The sequence below is a fragment of the Balaenoptera acutorostrata genome, unplaced genomic scaffold, assembly GCF_949987535.1.
Source record: "Balaenoptera acutorostrata unplaced genomic scaffold, mBalAcu1.1 scaffold_711, whole genome shotgun sequence".
In the NCBI taxonomy this organism is placed as follows: Eukaryota; Metazoa; Chordata; class Mammalia; order Artiodactyla; family Balaenopteridae; genus Balaenoptera; species Balaenoptera acutorostrata.
Genome location: NW_026646634.1, coordinates 92,833 through 112,284, shown reverse-complemented (window position 1 = coordinate 112,284; position 19,452 = coordinate 92,833). Strand labels below are relative to the sequence as shown.

At 55.7% G+C, this 19,452-nt stretch overlaps 1 protein-coding gene across 1 annotated transcript in view; it reads left to right on the top strand.

Annotated features, from left to right (window-relative positions):
* The window catches only part of LOC103007795 (neuron navigator 1-like), a 62,814-nt gene that overhangs the window by 29,112 nt on the left and 14,250 nt on the right, over window positions 1–19,452 (top strand). The window contains 12 exon segments of the mRNA XM_057539643.1: window positions 9,619–9,757; window positions 10,206–10,503; window positions 11,270–11,766; window positions 11,768–11,964; window positions 12,442–12,799; window positions 12,801–12,886; window positions 13,531–13,572; window positions 14,169–14,317; window positions 15,810–15,980; window positions 16,969–17,021; window positions 17,701–17,724; window positions 17,833–17,910. Coding sequence (XP_057395626.1) covers window positions 9,619–9,757; window positions 10,206–10,503; window positions 11,270–11,766; window positions 11,768–11,964; window positions 12,442–12,799; window positions 12,801–12,886; window positions 13,531–13,572; window positions 14,169–14,317; window positions 15,810–15,980; window positions 16,969–17,021; window positions 17,701–17,724; window positions 17,833–17,910 — 2,092 coding nt within the window.

Genomic DNA, 19,452 nt, shown 5'->3' with positions numbered 1-19,452 from the left:
TGGACCAAGCTCCGGGTCCTCCTTTCCGGTCCCCTGAAGTAGAGCAGTTTGAGTCGCGGGGCTGCAGAGCCGTCCAGGCGGCATCACCTAAGGCACTTGCGTTAGTAACATGTTCCTTTTGTCTTGAGCCGCAGCCGTGCGGGCCCCGGGGCCCTGGAGCCAGATCATCACACTCGCACACCTTGGCTGTCGGGCTGGCTCCACCCTGGGCTGACTTCTGCTGACTCACCACCACTCACTGCTGCCTGTTTAACTGCCGGGCCTCGGCAGCCGACTACCAGCCCCAGCCAGGGGGACGTGTCAAGGGTCGTGCGTTGGTGACTCTTGGCCCGCCCGATGTTTGTAGGTTTCATGGAATAGAGTCGCCCTCGTTGGTTCAGCGATGGGCACTGAAAGCCTCCCAGGTCTGACTCCGGCTTCTTTTTACGAGCAGCTGGGAATTCAGTTTCTGGAAATTGGGTCCACTGTGTGGTCAGAGAGCCTCCTGCTGTCCTGGGGCGTGCTTCCGTTCAGACGGCAGTGATACCAAGATGGAGAGCAGGAAGGCCTCGGTGTCTGCTGGGGCTGTAACATTAGGCTCCCAATTCTGTAAACTTTACCTGGGAGTAAAAAATGATTCCAAAAGAAAAAAACAAAAACAAAAAAACAGCCCAACTCTTATAACCAGCCTATTGTATGGCGGATATTTCTCAGAGGAGAAAATAAGGTTTCAGAGCTCTGAAACCTTAAAGTAGTAAAGGAGCCGTAAAGTGGTAAATAACCAGAGAGATGTGTTTGCTGCTTCGCCAGGCACATATGTTCTGGACCAGAGGAATGCCGATTCAGTGTTCGGGTCTGCCTTCCTAGGACCGTGCTGGGCTGGGGAGAGCTAAGGAATTTTCCTGTGCATCACGAGCCGGCCCGCCCTTCCCATCCGCTAGCCCACACCCTTGGCCCTCTGACTCCCTTGGCCACTTGAGTTCTGCGGGGAGACGTCTGGGAGGGGCGGCCAAGAGCTACACGAGTGCTGGTGCTGTTCCCGGGGGAGGGTGCGCCCCACCGTGTGCACTGCCCTGGGCCTGCACAGACACAAACAGGGAGCGTCCAGTTGAGCTGCCCTCCCCCGCCACGGTCCTTCTTCTCGTCCCACAGAGGAGATGGGTGCACCCGTGTACCCCGGTGCTAGGAAGTGGGCAAGGGAACAGCGTAGGGATCAACTGGCTCGCTCACAGCCCTAGGCGGAGGGCTTAGAAATTTACTGAAGGAATGGTGCAAGGTCACCACACACTGCCACTCCCACCCGACAGCGAGAAGGAGCTGGAGAAGTGACAAACATAACTTAGGAAAGAAAAAAATAAGTATCTAAAGATGCAAAGTATTCTAACTGAACTAAATTCCAGAGAGGATGAACCCTTCCTGGGACAGGAAGAATGCTCGGCTGCTTTCATCGGAGGGGCCCGGCCCGGCGGGAGGCAGAGGGTTAACCCGCCAGAGATGAGGATAAGGAGAAAACAGCTGGACTTTGTACAAACTTTCAAAGTCTACATGCAAACTGGCTACAAGGAGACTTAGTCACAGAACAAGTACGTCCCCACCCACCCTTAATTCTTTCCCACAGGGCTTTCCCTGAGAGCACACAGTGGACATGAGCCAATGACCGAGGGCAGGGCAGAAAGATGGGACAGACACCCCTTCCCCATCTGGGGTGCACAGGGCATTCACGGAGTAGCCGGAAGCAGCACAGCACAGAGGAAGCTAAGAGCAGGGCAGGAGCGTGGAGGAGACCCCCTACAAGGCACAGGGCCCTTCTCTGAGTGCACGGAGGTGGTCACCACCAGCTAAGAGAACTCGGTGGCCCTGCAAGCTGGCAGCTGGGCTGTAAAGCGTGGAGAGATCTCTGGGGTCTTACCGTGGTCACATCCGAAGCCCCATAGGAAGGACAGCCTTGATCCTGCCCCCAAGACGTTTGGAACCAACTTTAACCAACGTGACAACAAAACCCGGACCTAGCTCTACCGCAGATGAGACCGACTCAGCCCTCAGGCCTAGCAGCCTGACAGAGGAAGGGGCACGTCGTTTTCTAGGTGTGTGTGCTGCCATCCACTTACACACAGCATATAATAAGCAGTTACGAGACCTGTGAAGAAATGGGAAAATACCACTGGCAGAAAAATAGTCAATAGAAGCAGACCAGCAGATGACTCTGTTGTTGCAATTAGCAGACAAGGATTGTCAATTTTTTTTTTAAAGATTTATTTATTTATTTATTTTTGGCTGCATCGGGTCTTGGTTGCGGGCTTCTCTCTAGTTGTGGCATGCAAGGTTTTTTTTTTTTCTCTTCCCTAGTTGTGGCGCACAGGCTCCAGGGCGCATGGGCTCTGTAGTTTGCAGCACGTGGGCTCTAGTTGAGGTGCACGAGCTCAGTGGCTGTGACGCACGGGCTTAGTTGCCCCGCGGCATGTGGGATCTTAGTTCCCTGACCAGGGATTGAACCTGCGTCCCCTGCATTGTAAGGCGGATTCTTTACCACTGGACCACCAGGGAAGTCCCTGTCAAATATTTCTAATAGGTATTTTTAAGGATCTGGTAGAAAAGGTGGATTACATTCTTGAATAGACGGAGAATTTAAGCAGAGATCTAAAAGTTCTACAAAGAGAAAGTTGATCAATTCCCACTGAAGTGAGGATTCTTTGGAAATGAACTACCAGTCATTCTTAGAGAACAGCTATGTCGCATTTCCAAATCGTAACCCCTCCTCTGAGTTTATGCATCCCTGCTTTCACAAGCCAGGAATTCAAGTCTGCCCGCCGTGTACAGACACTGTATGAGGGACACAGTCCTACCCCTCAGGGAAAGGTAGTCCAGCAAAGGGATGCACGGATATAACTACTTAAAGGCAGAATGCTCTAATGGAGCTAGAGATGAGTTTAAGAAGACATAAAAGAGGATGCGATTTCTCCCGATGAGGAGGATCACGGAAAGCCTCGTAGAAAACTGGGTGTTTGGTGTGGGCCTTGATTTCAAAATGCAGAGCTGGGGGGAAGCCCATGGAGACGGGTCGGGTCTGTGTGCGTCCCTGTCAAGTGCCGTGATGATGCCAGGGCTCCAGAATCTTCCGCACAGTGGTGAGGAGGGCAGCTCCTCGTCGCAGGCCTGTGCTTCCGAAAAGACACGAGGTGAGCCCGCTGGCCACCGAGGCGGAATCCGAGGGGACTAGGAGTTAGGAGCGGAGACTAGGGGGTGAGCGTCGTGCTGAGCCGCGTCCTACATGGCGGGGCCGTATTTCTGCATTGGGTCGGAGAATTAAGTCAGCCCTTGCTCTGAGTCCTCTCGTGTCTGTGGTCTGTGCCTCCGATTTCATGTTTCATTTATATCTTTTCCCCTTTTTGTTCTGGACAGTCATTGTCAAGTGTCCGTACAGCTGACGCCGCCCTGTAAATGTTAGCTCGGTGGATGTTTGCCACGTTGACAGCGAGCTTAACCCCGAGCAGAGTTTACAGGACTTGCATTCGGAGAGCCTGGCTACAACATTTATCCGCGCTCTGTCACACGCTGTGCTCACGAGGGCTCACGGACGGTCTGCAACAGCGGGGTGCAGAGTTCTGATTCGATTGTCTCAGCAGCGAGAAGCTAATGAAGGTTTGGGGAAGTGCTGGGTCGGGCTTCTCCTGATGATATTCAGTGTGTGTTGGAAGGAGGGAAACTCTGTTGACACTGGGGTGGATGGAAGCCTTTCACAGGGCTTCATCTGAGAGGTCGTTAGGCTCTGAACCAGAGCAAAAGCAGGAGAAACGTAAAGGAAGAAAAGATGGACAGGCCGGTAGCATTAGGTTGTCCAAAAAGTTCATTCAGGTTTTTCCATAAGATGTTACGGACCATCCTGAACGAACTTTTTGGCCAGCCCCATAATACAGTGGGGAGCAGGACGATGGGGGTGCTCAAGGAGGGAAGTGAAGAAAAAGGCGTTGAAGACACATCGAAGGTGTTGCTCGGATGACGGGGAAAAAAGTCATACTTCTAGCGGAAACAGGAAATGAGAAGTTTAAGATTTGGAGGGAGGATTAAGGGGTATGAGGAGATGGGGAAAGGGGGAAATAAATACGCTGCAGAGAAAATGCCTTAATTTACCTTCTACTATGTCAAGCACATTAGAAACATCCCTTGACAAGGGATGTTTTTGTCGTCTTGTTTGTATGTGACTCAGTCTCTCGTGCGCTTATTCAGACTCATTTCATCTTCTATTCCGAGGGTGGGTGAAAACGAGGAAGTGTCATTGTTCTTATAATAACCGTCCCAGAATGAAAACTTGTACACCATTCAAAGTAAATTGTGTAAAATGGTGTAAATGCTCAAGAGAACATTTCTCTTATATATCAGTTACCTGTTAGTGATTGTTGTTTGGATTTATAAATAGATTGGATTATAAAAGAATATTAAGCTCTCTGCGTTCTGTTTTTCTTATGTCCCAGTAAATTTAGACCTAGATTGTCGCTGCCCAGACCTCTTTTCTCCACCTGAGATCTATGTGAGAAACACATTCAAAGAGAAACAGAAGGAAGAGAGCAAAACCCAGTTTAGAGTGAGCAGAGATTCTTTGTGCTACATGACAGCCCTCCGGAGCTCGGGCGGGGCCTGACTCCACTTTGTCTGTTCATTTTGGCGCTGTATTTAAGCTGCTTTCCTTCCCCCCCGCTGTCCTGATTGGCCAGGAAGGTACTCCACGGTCCTCTGACTCACTAGCTGGTAGATTTTTTGAACTCTTCTAAAGACTTTCTGTTCTTACACCTTAAACAACCATGTTTCAGGAGGGACAGGGTTCACCCAGCCTCATCTCTCCCACGGCTCTTGATTCTTCAAAAACTCAGCTCAGGACTTCCGTGGTGGTCCAGCGGTTAGGACTCCGTGCTCCCACTGCAGGGGGCCTGGGTTCGATCCCTGGTCGGGGAACTAAGATCCCATATGCCACGAGGCAACTAAGTCCACATGCCACAACTAGAGAGAAGCCCGTGCGCCACAATGAAAGATCCCGAGTACCACAACTAAGACCCGACGCAGCCATAAATAAATAAATAAATACTTTTTAAAAACCCCAAACACTCATCTAGATGGTTCCTTCTGCCTCTTCCTTCTTTTTCTTTTTTTTTTGGCCACGCCGTGAGGCTTGAGGGATCGTAGTTCCCCGACCAGGGTTTGAACCCGTGCCCTCAGCAGTGGAAGCGCCAAGTCCTAACCACTGGACCGCCAGGGAATTCCCTTCTGCCTCTTCCTGATTCCAACACCAATATCTCCTCTCCTCGCTCCACTCAAAGTCTACCCGTCAGAACATCGAATCCAAAAGGACGAGCTCTTAAGCGTCATTTAGGGGAATTTTGCTGCTGTGATAAAATTCGTTTAGTATATTTCACGACTACCCCCAAGAGTAAAATGACCATAAAGGGTTTGGGATTTTTTTTTTTTTTCAATCATAAAACCACAAGGACAAAGACTAGAAGGGAGAGACAGTAGCCACAACATCTGGGGAAGCTGGAATCAGAATGGCAGGTGTGAACTGATTTATCCGTTCGAAGCTGAGTCCTAAGCCAACAGTGGGGACAACTGTGCAGCACCTCTGTTTGTATCCCAGGACCCTTAAAAAGCTTGCTGATTTGGTGACATCAGGTACCTTTAGAGCGGGAAGAGGTGAAACTAAAAACAGGAGGACTGGTTGGAAATTTATGTAAGAAACCTCAGACCCTCAGATCCCCTCCTCCTAGGAAGGCTACGGCTGTTCCCCTAGTCGACAGAAGACTGGAAACTCTGGAGAGAACAGAACAGGGATCTCTGCACTCATGGGCTCCTGGCACAGTGAAGGCTTAGATTTTGAGCCAGTATTGAGTGAAACTTGGCGTATTGAATGTTGAGACCCCCAGGACCTTTCCCAGCTCAGCTCTCAGAACACAGGTCTTATTCCCTCCAGGCAGGAGGGTGGGAGATTCATCTCTAGGAAATCTGAGCAGCCCCAGAGAAGAAACTTACATGAATCAGTCCCATTGCATCTCCCTCTACTGACACCATCGCTGACAAGTCCTACCTGTGTACACAGAGCTTCCAAAGAACTTACGATGAGGATCCCAGTCTTACAGATGAGCAAACAGCCAAGGGTCGTCAGAGGTCCGAGAAGGTCTGTAACACAGAAGTCTCACCAATACAAACAGAAAAAAGCAACTTGGAGCTAGAAACGAGACAAAGAGATTGTAAACCTGACCCTCCGAATGAATGAGTGAATGAATGTCTCTGAGAGTTAAAAGAAGAGGTTGTGTCCTTGCGAGAAAGACCGATATGGTGTTTTCAAAAGTACCCTTGGAAATGAAAAATGGTAGCAGAAAGGAGGCAGTGGAAGATAAAATTGAGGCCACTGCCCCCAAAATAGAGTTTATATGTGTGTGTGTGTGTGTGTGTGTGTGTGTGTGTGTGTGTGTAGTGCTGGGAAATAAGAGAAAATCAGAATATCAACCTCAAAATCTATCATCTAAATAACTGACAGTCTAGAAGAGAGCGCTGAAAAATGGAGAGGAGAAAACCATAAAAGAAATAATCAGAGAAAATTTGCCAGAGCTGAAGGGCCCAGGAAGGTATCCAACTCAATGAGTAAACACAGCCCCCCACACCAAGCCCCATCATTAATGATACTTCGTAACACCGGGGAACATGCTAAACGTTTCCAGAAAGGAAACAAAGAAACAGGTCACATTCTAGGGACAAGGAATCGGAATGGCAACAGTAGAGGCCAGGCAATGGAGCAGTGCTTTTGCATTCTGAAAGGATATTATTTTCAGCTAAGGATTCAATGCCTGGCCAAAATCTCACACGTAAAATAGAATAATGACATTTTATAATGTGTCAGATGTTATAAAGTTTGCTTCCCAAGCACCCTTCTCCAGGAGCCTACTGGAAGAGGTACTTCACTAAAACAATAATGTAAACCAAGGAAGAGGAGGCCTGAGGTTCCAACTTAAGAGCCTCCAGAGGGTGGGGTATGGTCCCGGATGCAGAGGGCAGACAGCTGCGGACAGGGGGCCGCATGGGGGTGCTCTTGAAGGAAGCACAAAAACCGTTACCCATGGTTACCCTAGAAGTCACAGTGGGAGGGCAGAAAAGGGGCGTTTTTCCTTTTTCCCTTTATATTTTTACATAATGTTCGAGTCTTGACTAGAGCATACATTACCTGTCTAATTTTTCTTTTAAGAAAGAAAATATGCTCCCTCCAAAGGACGTGCTTAACCCTTCAGTCATGACAACAGACTTTTCCTTTTGTTCAGGACCTGCAAAGGAATTTCTCTAGGTCAGGGGTCCCCAACCTCTGGGGCCGAGGACCGGTACTGCTAGGATAGGAACCGGGCCGCACAGCAGGAGGTGAGCGGCAGGTGAGCGAGCAAAGCCTCACCTGCCGCTCCCCACCGCTCCCCATCGCTCGCATTACTTCCTGAACCATGCCCCCGCCCTGCCCCCAGTCCGTGGAAAAATTGAAGGAAACCTTCAAATCCTGTAGCCACCCTTGCCCAGTAATTAGGCTTGAACTTTCTTACTACAGGAGAAAGTCTGTGAGTTGGGAGCGGAGGTCTTTGGGGCCAGGAGGAACTGAGTCTCTGAGAAGATAAACACCCCTCCCCCGTCTCAGCTTTGGGCTTTCCGTCAATGCAGAGCAAAGGAGGGGTTTCTTTAGGGTTGGTGGACTGCAAAGGCCTCTTTGTCCATAGGAGTTTTCTCTGCCCCAAGGCCTCGATTACCCGTAATTAATCTCTGTGCAAGGACAGGCTTCTTGTGTATTTGACCGGCTGGAAATTGTTTGTTTGCCAGAGATCTTATCTTGACCCAGGAGAGCTGATAGGATGATAGGATGGTAAAACCAGAATTGATCTTTCCTGCTCAGTATGTGTTCTCTACAATATGGGGTTGGGGGGAGGTGTTGTTTTAGCCCAGAACAAATCTGAGATTTAATATATGTCACAAGTGGGGGGAGAAGAGGTGGATTGTCATTTAATAATGGCCATATTTCATAGTAATAAAGGCTAGCTCACTCTGTAGTGTGGTCTAATCCCCATGCTTTCTTTGCTCTTTCTCAATGTATTTGGATTAATCCCTGCAGAGCAACAAGCCAAATGTCCAAACCACCCACTTTCCTATTCCCAGCAAATAAATCAGACGGAGGCCAGCTGAAATCTGGGCCAAGCACTTAGATGACTTGTGTGTCTGATTTTTGTTCCATGATATGAAACTCAAAATAAATCTAAAGGGAGAAGTTTCCCAGATACCAGCTAATTCACGGAAAACATCTTAAGCCTCTTCAGCACACACGTGAAGCTGATGAACAAACTCACTGTGGACGCAAATGCGAGGGTTTAGAGAGAATTCCCGTGGAATTACTAAAGTCCCGTGTTCAGTCTGAGGCTCTAAAACTGAACACGGAATTTCTGAAGAACTTTTTAGGGTCCAGAGGGAAGAAATAGAAATGGGGAAAGGCTTGGGAAATGGGACCTTTGAAAAAAGGTTGTAGGAGATGGAATTTGAGCTTTGAAAATAATGTGTGAACAAAAAGAAACTTGTGAGAGCAAGCACGGATGGTCCAAGAGGAGACTGGTATGAACGGTAGAGGAGGAGGCATTTCGTTCAGATGTTAAGAATAAACGTCCTGACTGTGAAACTTGTCAAACACAAAAATCAATGGCCAAGCGACTGTGGGAGAGTGACCGAGCCTGTGTCAGGCTCTCTGAATATACGGACCAGGGTTCTCGATATAAAGACATACAGACAGATGTTTAACGACAGTCTCTCCCAGGTACCACAAGTCTGGTACTCCAAGCCATTGGCAGAGAAATGAAACCACTCAGCACACATTTGGCCCCTCTGCTTGGCCACGGCACCTAAAGTGGGTTCACTTACCAGAAGAAGCGGGACCCGGTCCCAGGATGGGGTGAACCCTATAAGGAGGGGGGCAGTGAGAAATGATAGGTCTAAGCGGCTCTAGAAAAGATCAGTTTTTTTCCGGCCCTGGTTATCAGGTGTGGAAAAATTTAGAAAAGGTAGGGGAAACACCTAGAGAACACATCTAGAAATAAAGATATAGCAATTCTAAGAATGGAGGCTATTTATAGGGACGGGAAATGGGTTTGTGTGATTAGCTCGATCCAAGAATTACCTTGTGTCTATAATACACCTTTCTGTTAAGGAGATATAACATCTTCCTTGACCAGATAAAGCTAGTCCCTTCTTTTTCTTTTAATTTAAATTTAATATTTATTATATATTGGAGTATAGTGGATTTACAACGTTGTTCTTGTTTTAGCTGTAAGGCAACTTGATTCAGTGTATGTCTAACACGTGTATCTTTTCTTTTACCTGTTCTTTTCCCACGTAGGTTATTACAGAGTGTTGAGTAGAGTTCCCTGTGTAGTCCCTTCCTTTTATGAAAGAACAGCACCAAATTACAAGGAAGTTTAAATCACTCTTTGCGTTGCTGGCAAACCCAGGACTAACCCCCAAGCTTTTCCCCTTCTGGCCGGTCTGTATGCTGGAGTAGAGCCATCCTGCCTTCATTATGGGAACTTTATTACTCGCCGTGGCTTCTGTCTTGACTGCTAACCTTTCTCTCCTGTCCCGCAGCTGGGATGAGAGCAGCTCCATCAGCAGCGGGCTCAGTGATGCCTCAGACAACCTCAGCTCGGAAGAGTTCAACGCCAGCTCCTCACTCAACTCCCTGCCCACCACGCCGACGGCATCTCGCAGGAACTCGACTATAGTGGTACGTGGGCGTGCGGATGCCTAGGCCGCCTTCTGCAAGAGAACCACGGGGCAGACCGGGCCGTGCCTGTGCGCGGGGTGGCACGTCCGCTCCCCTGCTCCGTGGGGTTGGTTCCCACGTGCCCTTGGCCGAGTCCTTCTTGAGCTGGTGGAAAGAAATCCCTAGCTGCCGGGCAGTCACCTAAGGCGTGAGCTGCTGTCCTGGTGGGCGGGCCTCTATCGAGCGCCCACGCCAGTTCGGAGGGATGCCCATAAGTGCTGTCCCACCTGGAGAGGAAGAGAAGCCCGGGATCTGTGTGCCGTCCTCTCTGGCAGCCTGGAGGTGCGGGCGGAAGGCTGGTTCACTGTCTGCTCTAGAAGAGTCAGGCCGCCCGGCAGCCAAAGTCCCTCCCTCCGCCCAGTCCTCCCTTCCCCACCTGAGCATCCACTCTGCCTTCTCTCGTCTCCAGCTGCGCACGGACTCCGAGAAGCGCTCGCTGGCAGAGAGTGGGCTGAGCTGGTTCAGTGAGTCGGAGGAGAAGGCCCCCAAGAAGCTGGAGTACGACAGCGGCAGCCTGAAGATGGAGCCCGGGGCGTCCAAGTGGCGGCGGGAGCGGCCCGAGAGCTGCGACGACCCATCCAAGGTTGGGGAACTGAAGAAGCCCGTCACCCTGGGGCACCCCGGGTCCCTGAAGAAGGGCAAGACCCCGCCGGTGGCCGTCACCTCCCCCATCACTCACACGGCCCAGAGCGCCCTCAAGGTCGCAGGTGAGCCGAGTGACAAGGGGCCGGGGGGACCAGGGCCAAGTGCTGCTTCCCTGGCTTCCTCACAGCCGTTAGCCCTCGGGAGACGGCCAGCCCGCACGCTGCCTCCACGTGCCGTCCCCCCTAGTCCCCAGGCCCTCCCGAGCCAGGGAAGACGGGCAGTACGATGCCCGCCGTGCACATGTGGGCATACAAATGCCACGTGCTTAAAGCCTAGGCCCAGCTGTAGAGGAGCGGGGAGCCTGGCCTGACCTGCCTCACACTGTCCAGCGGTTCCCTCTCCTCTCCTGGGACGCGCGGGTGATGCCCTTGTCTTTCTGAGGGCTTGTTTGCCATCCCAGGGAGGTCCTGACACAGTGTCAGAATCATGCCGCTCCCAGAGCGGCCCCTTGGTGACCCTCGGCCTCGGTCAGGCTCCCTCTGGTCCCTAACCACCGGCAGACACAGCTGGGTCCAGTCCCCTTGCTTCCCCCACCTTCCCTCCCTGGACCAGTGTTAGACGTCATTCCTTCTTGACAATCTTTGTGATCGCTTTTGCTGTTTCAACCAAACTGGGACACCCTACCCTGGGAGCGGAAAACAACAAAGAACAAAACAAACAATCGGAGGCCAGTCCCGCCCAGAGTCCCCTCCCATCTGGCGACAAGGGTCCTCAGCCTGCGGGGCTCCCGCTCGCCTGCCCGCAGTTAGACCCTAAAGCCCCACGGCGCCCCTCCTCCCTGGGCCGGAGACGCTGGCCTCGGCGCTCACTCCTGTCCGCCCTCCGCAGGCAAACCCGAGGGCAAGGCTGCCGACAAGGGCAAGCTGGCGGTGAAGAGCGCCGGCCTGCAGCGCTCCTCCTCGGACGCCGGCCGCGACCGCCTGGGTGACGCCAAGAAGCCTCCCTCGGGCATCGCGCGCCCATCCACATCGGGATCCTTCGGCTACAAGAAGCCCCCTCCCGCCACAGGCACGGCCACCGTCGTGCAGACCGGGGGCTCGGCCACGCTCGGCAAGGTCCAGAAGTCCTCGGGCATCCCCGTCAAGCCGGCAAATGGACGCAAGACCAGCCTGGACGTGCCCAACAGCGCAGAGCCCGGCTTCCTGGCTCCGGGCGCCCGTTCCAACATCCAGTACCGCAGCCTGCCCCGACCGGCCAAGTCCAGCTCCATGAGCGTGACCGGCGGGCGGGCCGGCCCCTGGCCCGTGAGCAGCAGTATCGACCCCAGTCTCCTCAGCACCAGGCAGGGCAGCCTGACGCCCTCCAGGCTGAAGGAGCCCTCCAAGGGGGGCCGGCGGGCGGGCCACCCCAGCCCCCGTCAACCAGACGGACCGGGAGAAGGAGAAGGCCAAGGCCAAGGCCGTGGCCCTGGACCCAGACAGCGTGTCCCTGAAGAGCATGGGCTCCCCAGAGAGCACGCCCAAGGGCCAAGCGAGCCACTCCCCGGCCCCCAAGTTGGCAGAGCTGCCGCCAACCCCCCTCAGGTACCCAGGCTGGGCGCTTCCTCCTGTCTGCGTGCCCGGCATCCTCCCAGGGTCCTGGCGCTCCTTAGACGGGGCGGCCCGTCCCCTGCTGCCCCTGGGCCTCCCCCCTGTTCCCCGGGTGCTGGGCGCCTCTTCCGTCTTTCGGAGCTGTTCTCAGTGCCTCCCGATGTGCTCTGAGCCTCTCCGAGCTCTTGCCTGGGTGGTTTTGCTGTTCTATTTTCTCACACACACATCCATTTGTGTGTAAACCCACCCTTGTCTCCCTTATGCATGTGCTGCCCCCTCGTTAAGACTTGATGGTGCCCAGGTCAGATTTCCTCCCCCGTATTTCCCAATGGCCTTGAGAGAAGCCCCCCGTGCTTTGCAAAGAGCCCGAAAGCGAGGAAACAGGACCAGGATTTGGCTGAGATCCCACCTGCCTGTTGTGTCTCTTACTCCGTGATCCTAAATGTCCTGTTTTATCGTCACTTCTCTCAGGGCCACGGCTAAGAGCTTTGTCAAGCCGCCCTCCCTAGCCAATCTGGACAAGGTCAACTCCAACAGCCTGGATCTCCCTGCGTCCGCTGACGCCCATGCGCCGAAGGTCCCAGATCTGCACGCTCCGGGCCCGGCCGCCGGGGGCCCCCTCCCTTCTTGCTTCAGCCCCAGCCCAGCCCCCATCCTCAACATCAACTCCGCCAGCTTCTCCCAGGGCCTGGAGCTCATGAGCAGTTTCGGCGTCCCCAAAGAGACCCGCATGTACCCCAAGCTCTCAAGCCTGCACAGGAGCATGGAGTCCCTCCAGATGCCCATGAGCCTGCCCGGCGCCTTCCCCAGCAGCGCCCCCGTCCCCGCAGCCCCCGCGCCCCCCCGCCGCCCCCGCAGAGGAGAACACTGAAGAGCTGCCCTGGAGCGAAAGCCCCAGGACCGGGCAGCTGGACAGGTAGGTGGGCGGGGCCGAGCCTGAACCCGCCCCTGCCTCCGGCCGTGTTTGATTGCTGCTCGGTGACCTTCAACACTTGTGTGTCCATTAAGTAACCTCCTCTGCTTCTCAGCGACTCTTATGGAACAGGATTTCGTTTCTGTGTTTAAATTCTGATTCTCACCTGCTACACGAGGAACCAGTACACAGACGTTCAGTGACTTCCCCAAGCCCTCGTGACTGGTTCAACCTGCCCTCCGAAGCGTCTGCTTCCTAATCATTGGCCCCAGATCATCCCTATTATGTGACATCCTGGTTTTCATCTACCACAGTATGATCATTAAAAAGCTAATCAGAGGGAATTCTCTGGCGGTCCAGTGGTTAGGACTCCACGCTTTCACTGCCCAGGGCCCGGGTTCAATCCCTGGTTGCCGGGGAGCAGTGCCGGGGAGTGGGAAGCTAATCAGAGAAAAACATCGAACGTCTCAGATAAATTTCTCAAACTGTGAGCCCAGAGGCGGCTGTGGCTGACCTCCCCTTTGTTTATGGAGGCGGGGGACTCACAGTCGGATGCCCTGGGTCCCGGTGTTGCATCCGTCAAACCTCTGGTCCCAAACTCTAGTTCCTAAGATGGACCCACGTGCTTCTCTTTTTTTCCTCCGCAGTAATCAGCGGGATCGGAATACTCTTCCCAAGAAGGGGCTCAGGTAACCCTTACGTGTGTTTTTCTTTCCTATACCTGGGGCTCCTGGTCTGCATGAAAAACCGTAACTTGCCCTGTCCCAGGCTCCAGTCATGCATGCGGTGCCCCTTTCGGCCGGTCACGTGTACCTGGTTCCCGTACACCCCACCCAGGCTCACTGTGTGTGTGCGTCACCTTATAGCCAGGGCTCTGGTGACAGAGGAGAGACAGGCTTGCACATGGGACTCACGCACTTCCCTGCACCAGCCCGTGCTGTCTGCCCCAGTCCCGCCAGAACTTCCCCCCCTCCAAGCCTGAGGGAGAGCGGGCCACCTCTGGCCACTCAGGTGGGCAGTAGGTCCTGCAGTCTGGTGATTCCTGCTGCTGGGAGGTTCGAACGCCGAGCTCTGTCCTGGGCCTCCGTCATCTCGGCCCACCTCGGGCAGCCCCGCAGGGACGTCCCCAGCCCTTCCGCCCCTCCCGAGGTCTGGGAGGATGCTGACCCCCCCCCACCCCCCGTAGTCAGCCCCGACGGCTCCCACCTCCTCGTCCTGCTTTGGGAGCCCACCTCTGAGCTCAGGTGGTAGAAGCCCAGACCGAGCTGTTGGCTGCCGCCCGCAGGTACCAGCTCCAGTCCCAGGAGGAGGCCAAGGAGCGGCGACACTCGCACACCATCGGGGGGCTGCCCGAGTCCGACGACCAACCAGAGCTGCCGTCGCCCCCTGCGCTGTCCATGTCCCTGAGCGCCAAGGGCCAGCTCACCAACATAGGTCAGTGTCCGCAGTCACCGCCGTGCCGGGGGGCAGGCAGGGCAGCGGGGCCTTGGGCTTCACCTCATACTCGGTTCGCGCCCTGGCGGCCGGTTCACGGGTCTCAGTTCATCCATCCACCGTGAGACGCACGGCCGAGTGCGCCTAGACCCTGACCTGAGACGTGGCCCCTGGGCCCAGGCTGTGGGGTCCTTGCAGCATCAGAGAGTCTGCCTGTTGGCGTGGAAGAGCTGTCAGGGAGGCCCACAGCAAAACCCGGTGCAGCCGGAAGGGAGCCGCCGCACCCAGCGCCGCGACGCAGCGTTGGGCAGCTGGGGAGGCAGGGGGTGAGCGGCCGAGTGCAGAGGTGGGTCTGCCCCAAAGCCGGGACCGTCCAATCCCGGAGGCAGGACTGAGGGAGCCCCGTGCTGGCCTCACCCTTCCTGGTGTCTGAGGAGAAGGGGCAGCTTGTGAGCAGGAGGCGACTCTGCTTCAGAGACGGGAGGGGCGAAGGCCGGGGCCCACGGCCCTGCTTCCTGGGGGCCGAGTGCCAGGGGCCCTTGAGGACAGAGCCCGGGCCGGCCTGTTGCTTCCTTCCTGCGTCTCCAAATCCACTGTGGGACATCGCCTGTGGGACGACTGGGGAATCTGAGAAAACTAGGAGTCGGGGTCATCTTGCTAGAGAAGGGCGCGATGCTAAAGGGAAGGTCATCTGGTCCCTGAGAGCCATTAAAGGGAGGGCGGGGCCAGCTCGCTGTCCGTCTCCATGGAGACCACACAGGGGGATGAGGGGCCAGGCCAAGCCACGATCATCACCTCACACACGCTGAAGGGCCCCGAGAGAGGGAGGTTGTCTTCTTCCCAGGTCTTCCTGGAGACTGGACGTCCACGGAGTGTCCAAGGAGCCCCCGCACCCCAAGCATGCACGCCGAGAGGCAGGGGCCGAGGGGGCGGGGCTGCGGGCCAGCAGGGCTGCACAGCCTTCCGGACACGCTCACCGGCTCTGGCCTTCCAGCCAGGGTAATGCTGGGCACGCGCCCAGAGCGGCGTGCTTTATGGGGAGCCCCGCTCCCCTCCGTGGTGCCCGGCTGTGTGCCCCACAGCCTGACCGCTGTCTCTCTCTGGTTCTCTTCATCACTCGGATCTGAGTCTTGCTCTGAACTCTCAGGCCTCCCCGGCAGCCCGTTGTGTGTTAGAGAAACACGACACCCCGTTTTCATCGGCACATCCAAGTGATGCGAAGGTTTCAGAAAAGCTGCCAGGCCCCCAGCCTGACCTTCGAAAGCGACCTCTCCGGGGCAGACAGGCCCGAGGGAAAGGCGTTCAAACAGGCCACGCTCTTCGCCCGCCCCTGCACACCCGCCGCCCCCCCCCCCCCCCCCCCGCCCGGCCTCCTCTCCGCCCCTCCATCCGCCTCTGCTCCTGGCGCCCCGCCCCCGGGGCCGGAAGCTGACGCCCCTGCCTCTTCTCCCGCCCTCCCCTCCCTCTCCTGTCCCCCCCTCTGTCCTTCCAGTGAGTCCCACTGCGGCCACCACGCCAAGAATCACCCGCTCCAACAGCATCCCCACCCACGAGGCGGCCTTCGAGCTGTACAGCGGCTCCCAAATGGGGAGCACCCTGTCCCTGGCCGAGAGACCCAAGGGGATGATCCGGTCAGGATCCTTCCGAGACCCCACGGACGACGGTGAGACTTCATGCCAGCGCGGTTCACGCTCATTCCAGCTCTGCTGGGTCCCCTCGCCCACCGCTGCCGCCACCGCGCACGTGTCTGATTCACAGAACACCCAGTTGGGCCATTTCAGCTCTTTCTGCCCATCCCTCTGAAGGGTCTGGGGGCCCAGAAACCTTGGGTAGCACCGTCTAGCCCTGGGGCTTTGGGATGGAGCCTCTCCCGGGGGTGGGGGAGGGGAGGCAGCGTGCAAGGCTTATTTAGATGGCGCTCTCGGAGCACGCCGCCACCGTCCTCCCATCCCCCGAGTCATCAGAGGACAGGACCGCTTACGGGGACGCAGAGGTAGCTCTTAAAGCCTTAAGAGAATTAGGCATCTCATTCCTCTTTCAAGAACGTTCCGAAGACCGGCTTCAGGGCGGCCCTCTGGGCGCGGTGGCCAGAGCTGGAGCCCAGCTTTCTGGGGGTGAGACTCGGTGACATCAGGACGCGCATCCCGGGGGCTTTCCTTGCCAACATGCTCCGGTTCTGTCAGTAGGGCTGTCGTTCATGAAGAATCAGAATGAGTGTCTTGCACTTGGAGACTTTTCTCATCTGAACGGTCCCCACTGCGAAGAGGAGGCACAGGCAGAATTGCGTTTCGTTCTGAGCAGCTCTGATGGGAACTGCCTCTTCCTCAGCAGCGATGGTGCTTTCCTGATGGGGGAGGCGGTGACACGTGCCCGGGAGCATCTTCTCTCCCGGACCCCTGCGCCCTCGGAGGAGCAGGCCGGGCACAGGGCCCTCGCCCCGGCTGTCAGAGAGCACGGGCCGGAGGGGGCAGGCCAGCCCTGCCCGGAACTCGAGTCCTTGGCGGGGCAGACAGCCGCGTGCTCTGTTCTGTTCTCCCTCTCTGCTCCAGGATCAGAACCCAAACCCTGGCCTTAGCGCTCCTCCCGGGAACCCTCCCCGGGTTCCCCGGCCGAGCGCTTTGCTAACCCTTTGCGTTCTGCTTCTCTTGCAGTTCACGGCTCAGTGCTGTCCTTGGCCTCCAGTGCCTCTTCCACCTACTCCTCAGTAAGAGCCTCGCTTCTCCCCCCCCACACCCCCAGCACCAAATTGCGCCCTGGACCCTCCTGGGGGCGGGGCGGGGCGGGGTGGGGGCCCCTGGAGCTTAGGGCACGAAGTGGGCGCTTCTAGACCTCGGTGGTCCTTCCGGCCTCACCTCCAATCCCTGAGCGACCCTGGCGCCTTTTGTGCCTCCTTTGAAATACGGAGAATCCCTTGGTCGTGGAGGCGTTCTGTGCCCGGGAGGGTGGGCCGCGCTCAGGGACCCCAGAACCCTCGCTGTGTGCAGAATCTGCCGCATGTTCCTCGTGGGCCCTGGGCCCGCGTCTGCCCGTGAGGCGTAAGCTGGTCCTTAGGTTCGTTCTGCCCCTAACGCTTTACTCCTTCAAGTTGGTGGCGATAGGGTTAGCCTTCAGATCAGCAGTTTCATTTCCTGGCCTTCTTGGCAATGGCAGAGGTGGCTGTGACCTCTGCTCCAGAGGTGTGTTTTACTGAACCGTGGTCTGGGGTCTGAGCCCACCCCGTGAGGAGCCAGGCCCGGCCCCAGGGCTTCAGCCTCTTGGTGCTTCTGCATCTCGCTTCCTCGAGTTCTGCGCGCTGCCTTTGCCTCTGTAGTAACCGCCTTCTCTCTCTCTCTCTCTCTCTCTCTCCCTCCTCCCCCCACCCCCCTTCTGTGCTCCTTCTCCAGGCTGAGGAGAGGATGCAGTCTGAGGTAGGGTCCCCAGCCTTCGCCCCAGCCTCCTAACACCCCTGCACCCCATCTCCTTGCAAGCCTTACACCTCTTCTGCCACTGTAAGTGCGTCTCCCTCTCCTTTGCAGCAAATCCGGAAGCTTCGCAGGGCACTGGAGTCATCCCAGGAGAAAGTAGCCACCTTGACGTCGCAGCTCTCCGCCAACGTGAGTGCCGGGGAGGGGACAGCCGGGCAGCTGTCTGGGCCCAAACTACATGAGTTCAGCCCCAGGAGAACTGTCTCATGAGGTGTCCCGTGGGCTTTGATTCCAGGCAGCGGAGGATCTGGGGACTGGTCTCCTCCTCCGAGTCGGGATGTCTCTAAGGAGACATTTTCACCCCCACCCTAATTAATAGGTACGGATGAGCGCCCGTCCGATGGTCTGTGAACCCCCTAGAGAAAGAGAAAAGGGTTTATATCAGTGGTTCTGCGCGGAGGTGGGAACAGCCTTGCCATCGGCCGTGGACAGAAATAGTCAACGGATCAGAATTATAGATCCCTGGGAACCCTCGGCCTCTGCCCTGGGGCGCATCCGTGTCTTTGTTCACCCCGTCGCTGGGCAGGCACACAGCTGGGTAGTGGGGCTGCATCTGGGAACCGCAACACTGTTAGGAGGCCAGCCCGGGCTCCGGCTCCTCGCCCACAGCTGCCTTGTCTTCTTGGGCCCCTGAGCTTAGCTGGGGGGCCCGCGTGCTTGTCACCGCCCTCAGCCTGCCCAGAGTACATCCGCTCAGAATACGTTTCTTGTGGCCTCGGTTTTTCCACCCTGTGAGATGGGGAGAAACGAAGCTGCCCCACAAACTAGGCCGCAGAAGCCTCTCCCTGGCGACTGAGCTGCAAAGAGAACATAAGAGCCATTTTCCCCCAAAGCTGTAAACAACAGCTGAGCCGGATCTGCGGAGCTTTCCAAGTGTTTGCACAAAGTAACCATGTCTGCAATTTCCGCAGTCCTTGCTGGTTTTTTTCTCTTCCCTTCCTCTCTGGGGAGCCCAGCTGTCAGGCCTGGGTCTCACTGGAATCAGGTAGAAGACCCTGCACCGCGGTTTTGCGTGTTTCCAATGCATTCTGGCAGCGGTGTCTTCACCACACTGGTTGTTCTCTGTGTTCTCTTTATTCTCTTTCCCAAACTCTCAGTTGGTCAGTTGTATTCTTACTGGCTTGCACGAAGCTCCTATCAAGCCTTTTCCCCACAGCTGGGGACCCGTAAGAATCGTAATAGAAACAAGACCCATCTCTTCTGTCCCTGGCGCCTCACCCAAGGCCATCACGTCCGGCAGAGCCCAGGAAGTTCATGTCTGGGAGACGGCGGCCGGGGAGGGGTGTCAGAGAGCATGAGCCTGTCTGACTCATTTACACCCTGTCAGTGTCGTGCTGTCGAGTCTGGGCCAGAGCCAAGGGAATGAGTTTAGAAGGTGACTCTCTTAGAACAGGAAGTTCCTTTTGGCTAAGAGAGGACAAAATAAATGCTCAGACATGACGGTCCTGAATTTTGGAGACAGGCTTTCACTGAGGGTCAGAGTCCTGGATTCTGGAAGGTTCTCTGCTGTTCTCAGGGTCCCCCGATTCCAGACCTTGTGTCCTATTCACCGGGACTCCCCAGCTGCCCACGCTGGGCACAGCCTAGACGCCTTCCCCCTCCCACATGCCAGCCTTTCTCCAGACCCCCGGCTGAGCCCCGAGGGCATACAGGCTCCCTAGTGGGGCTGGG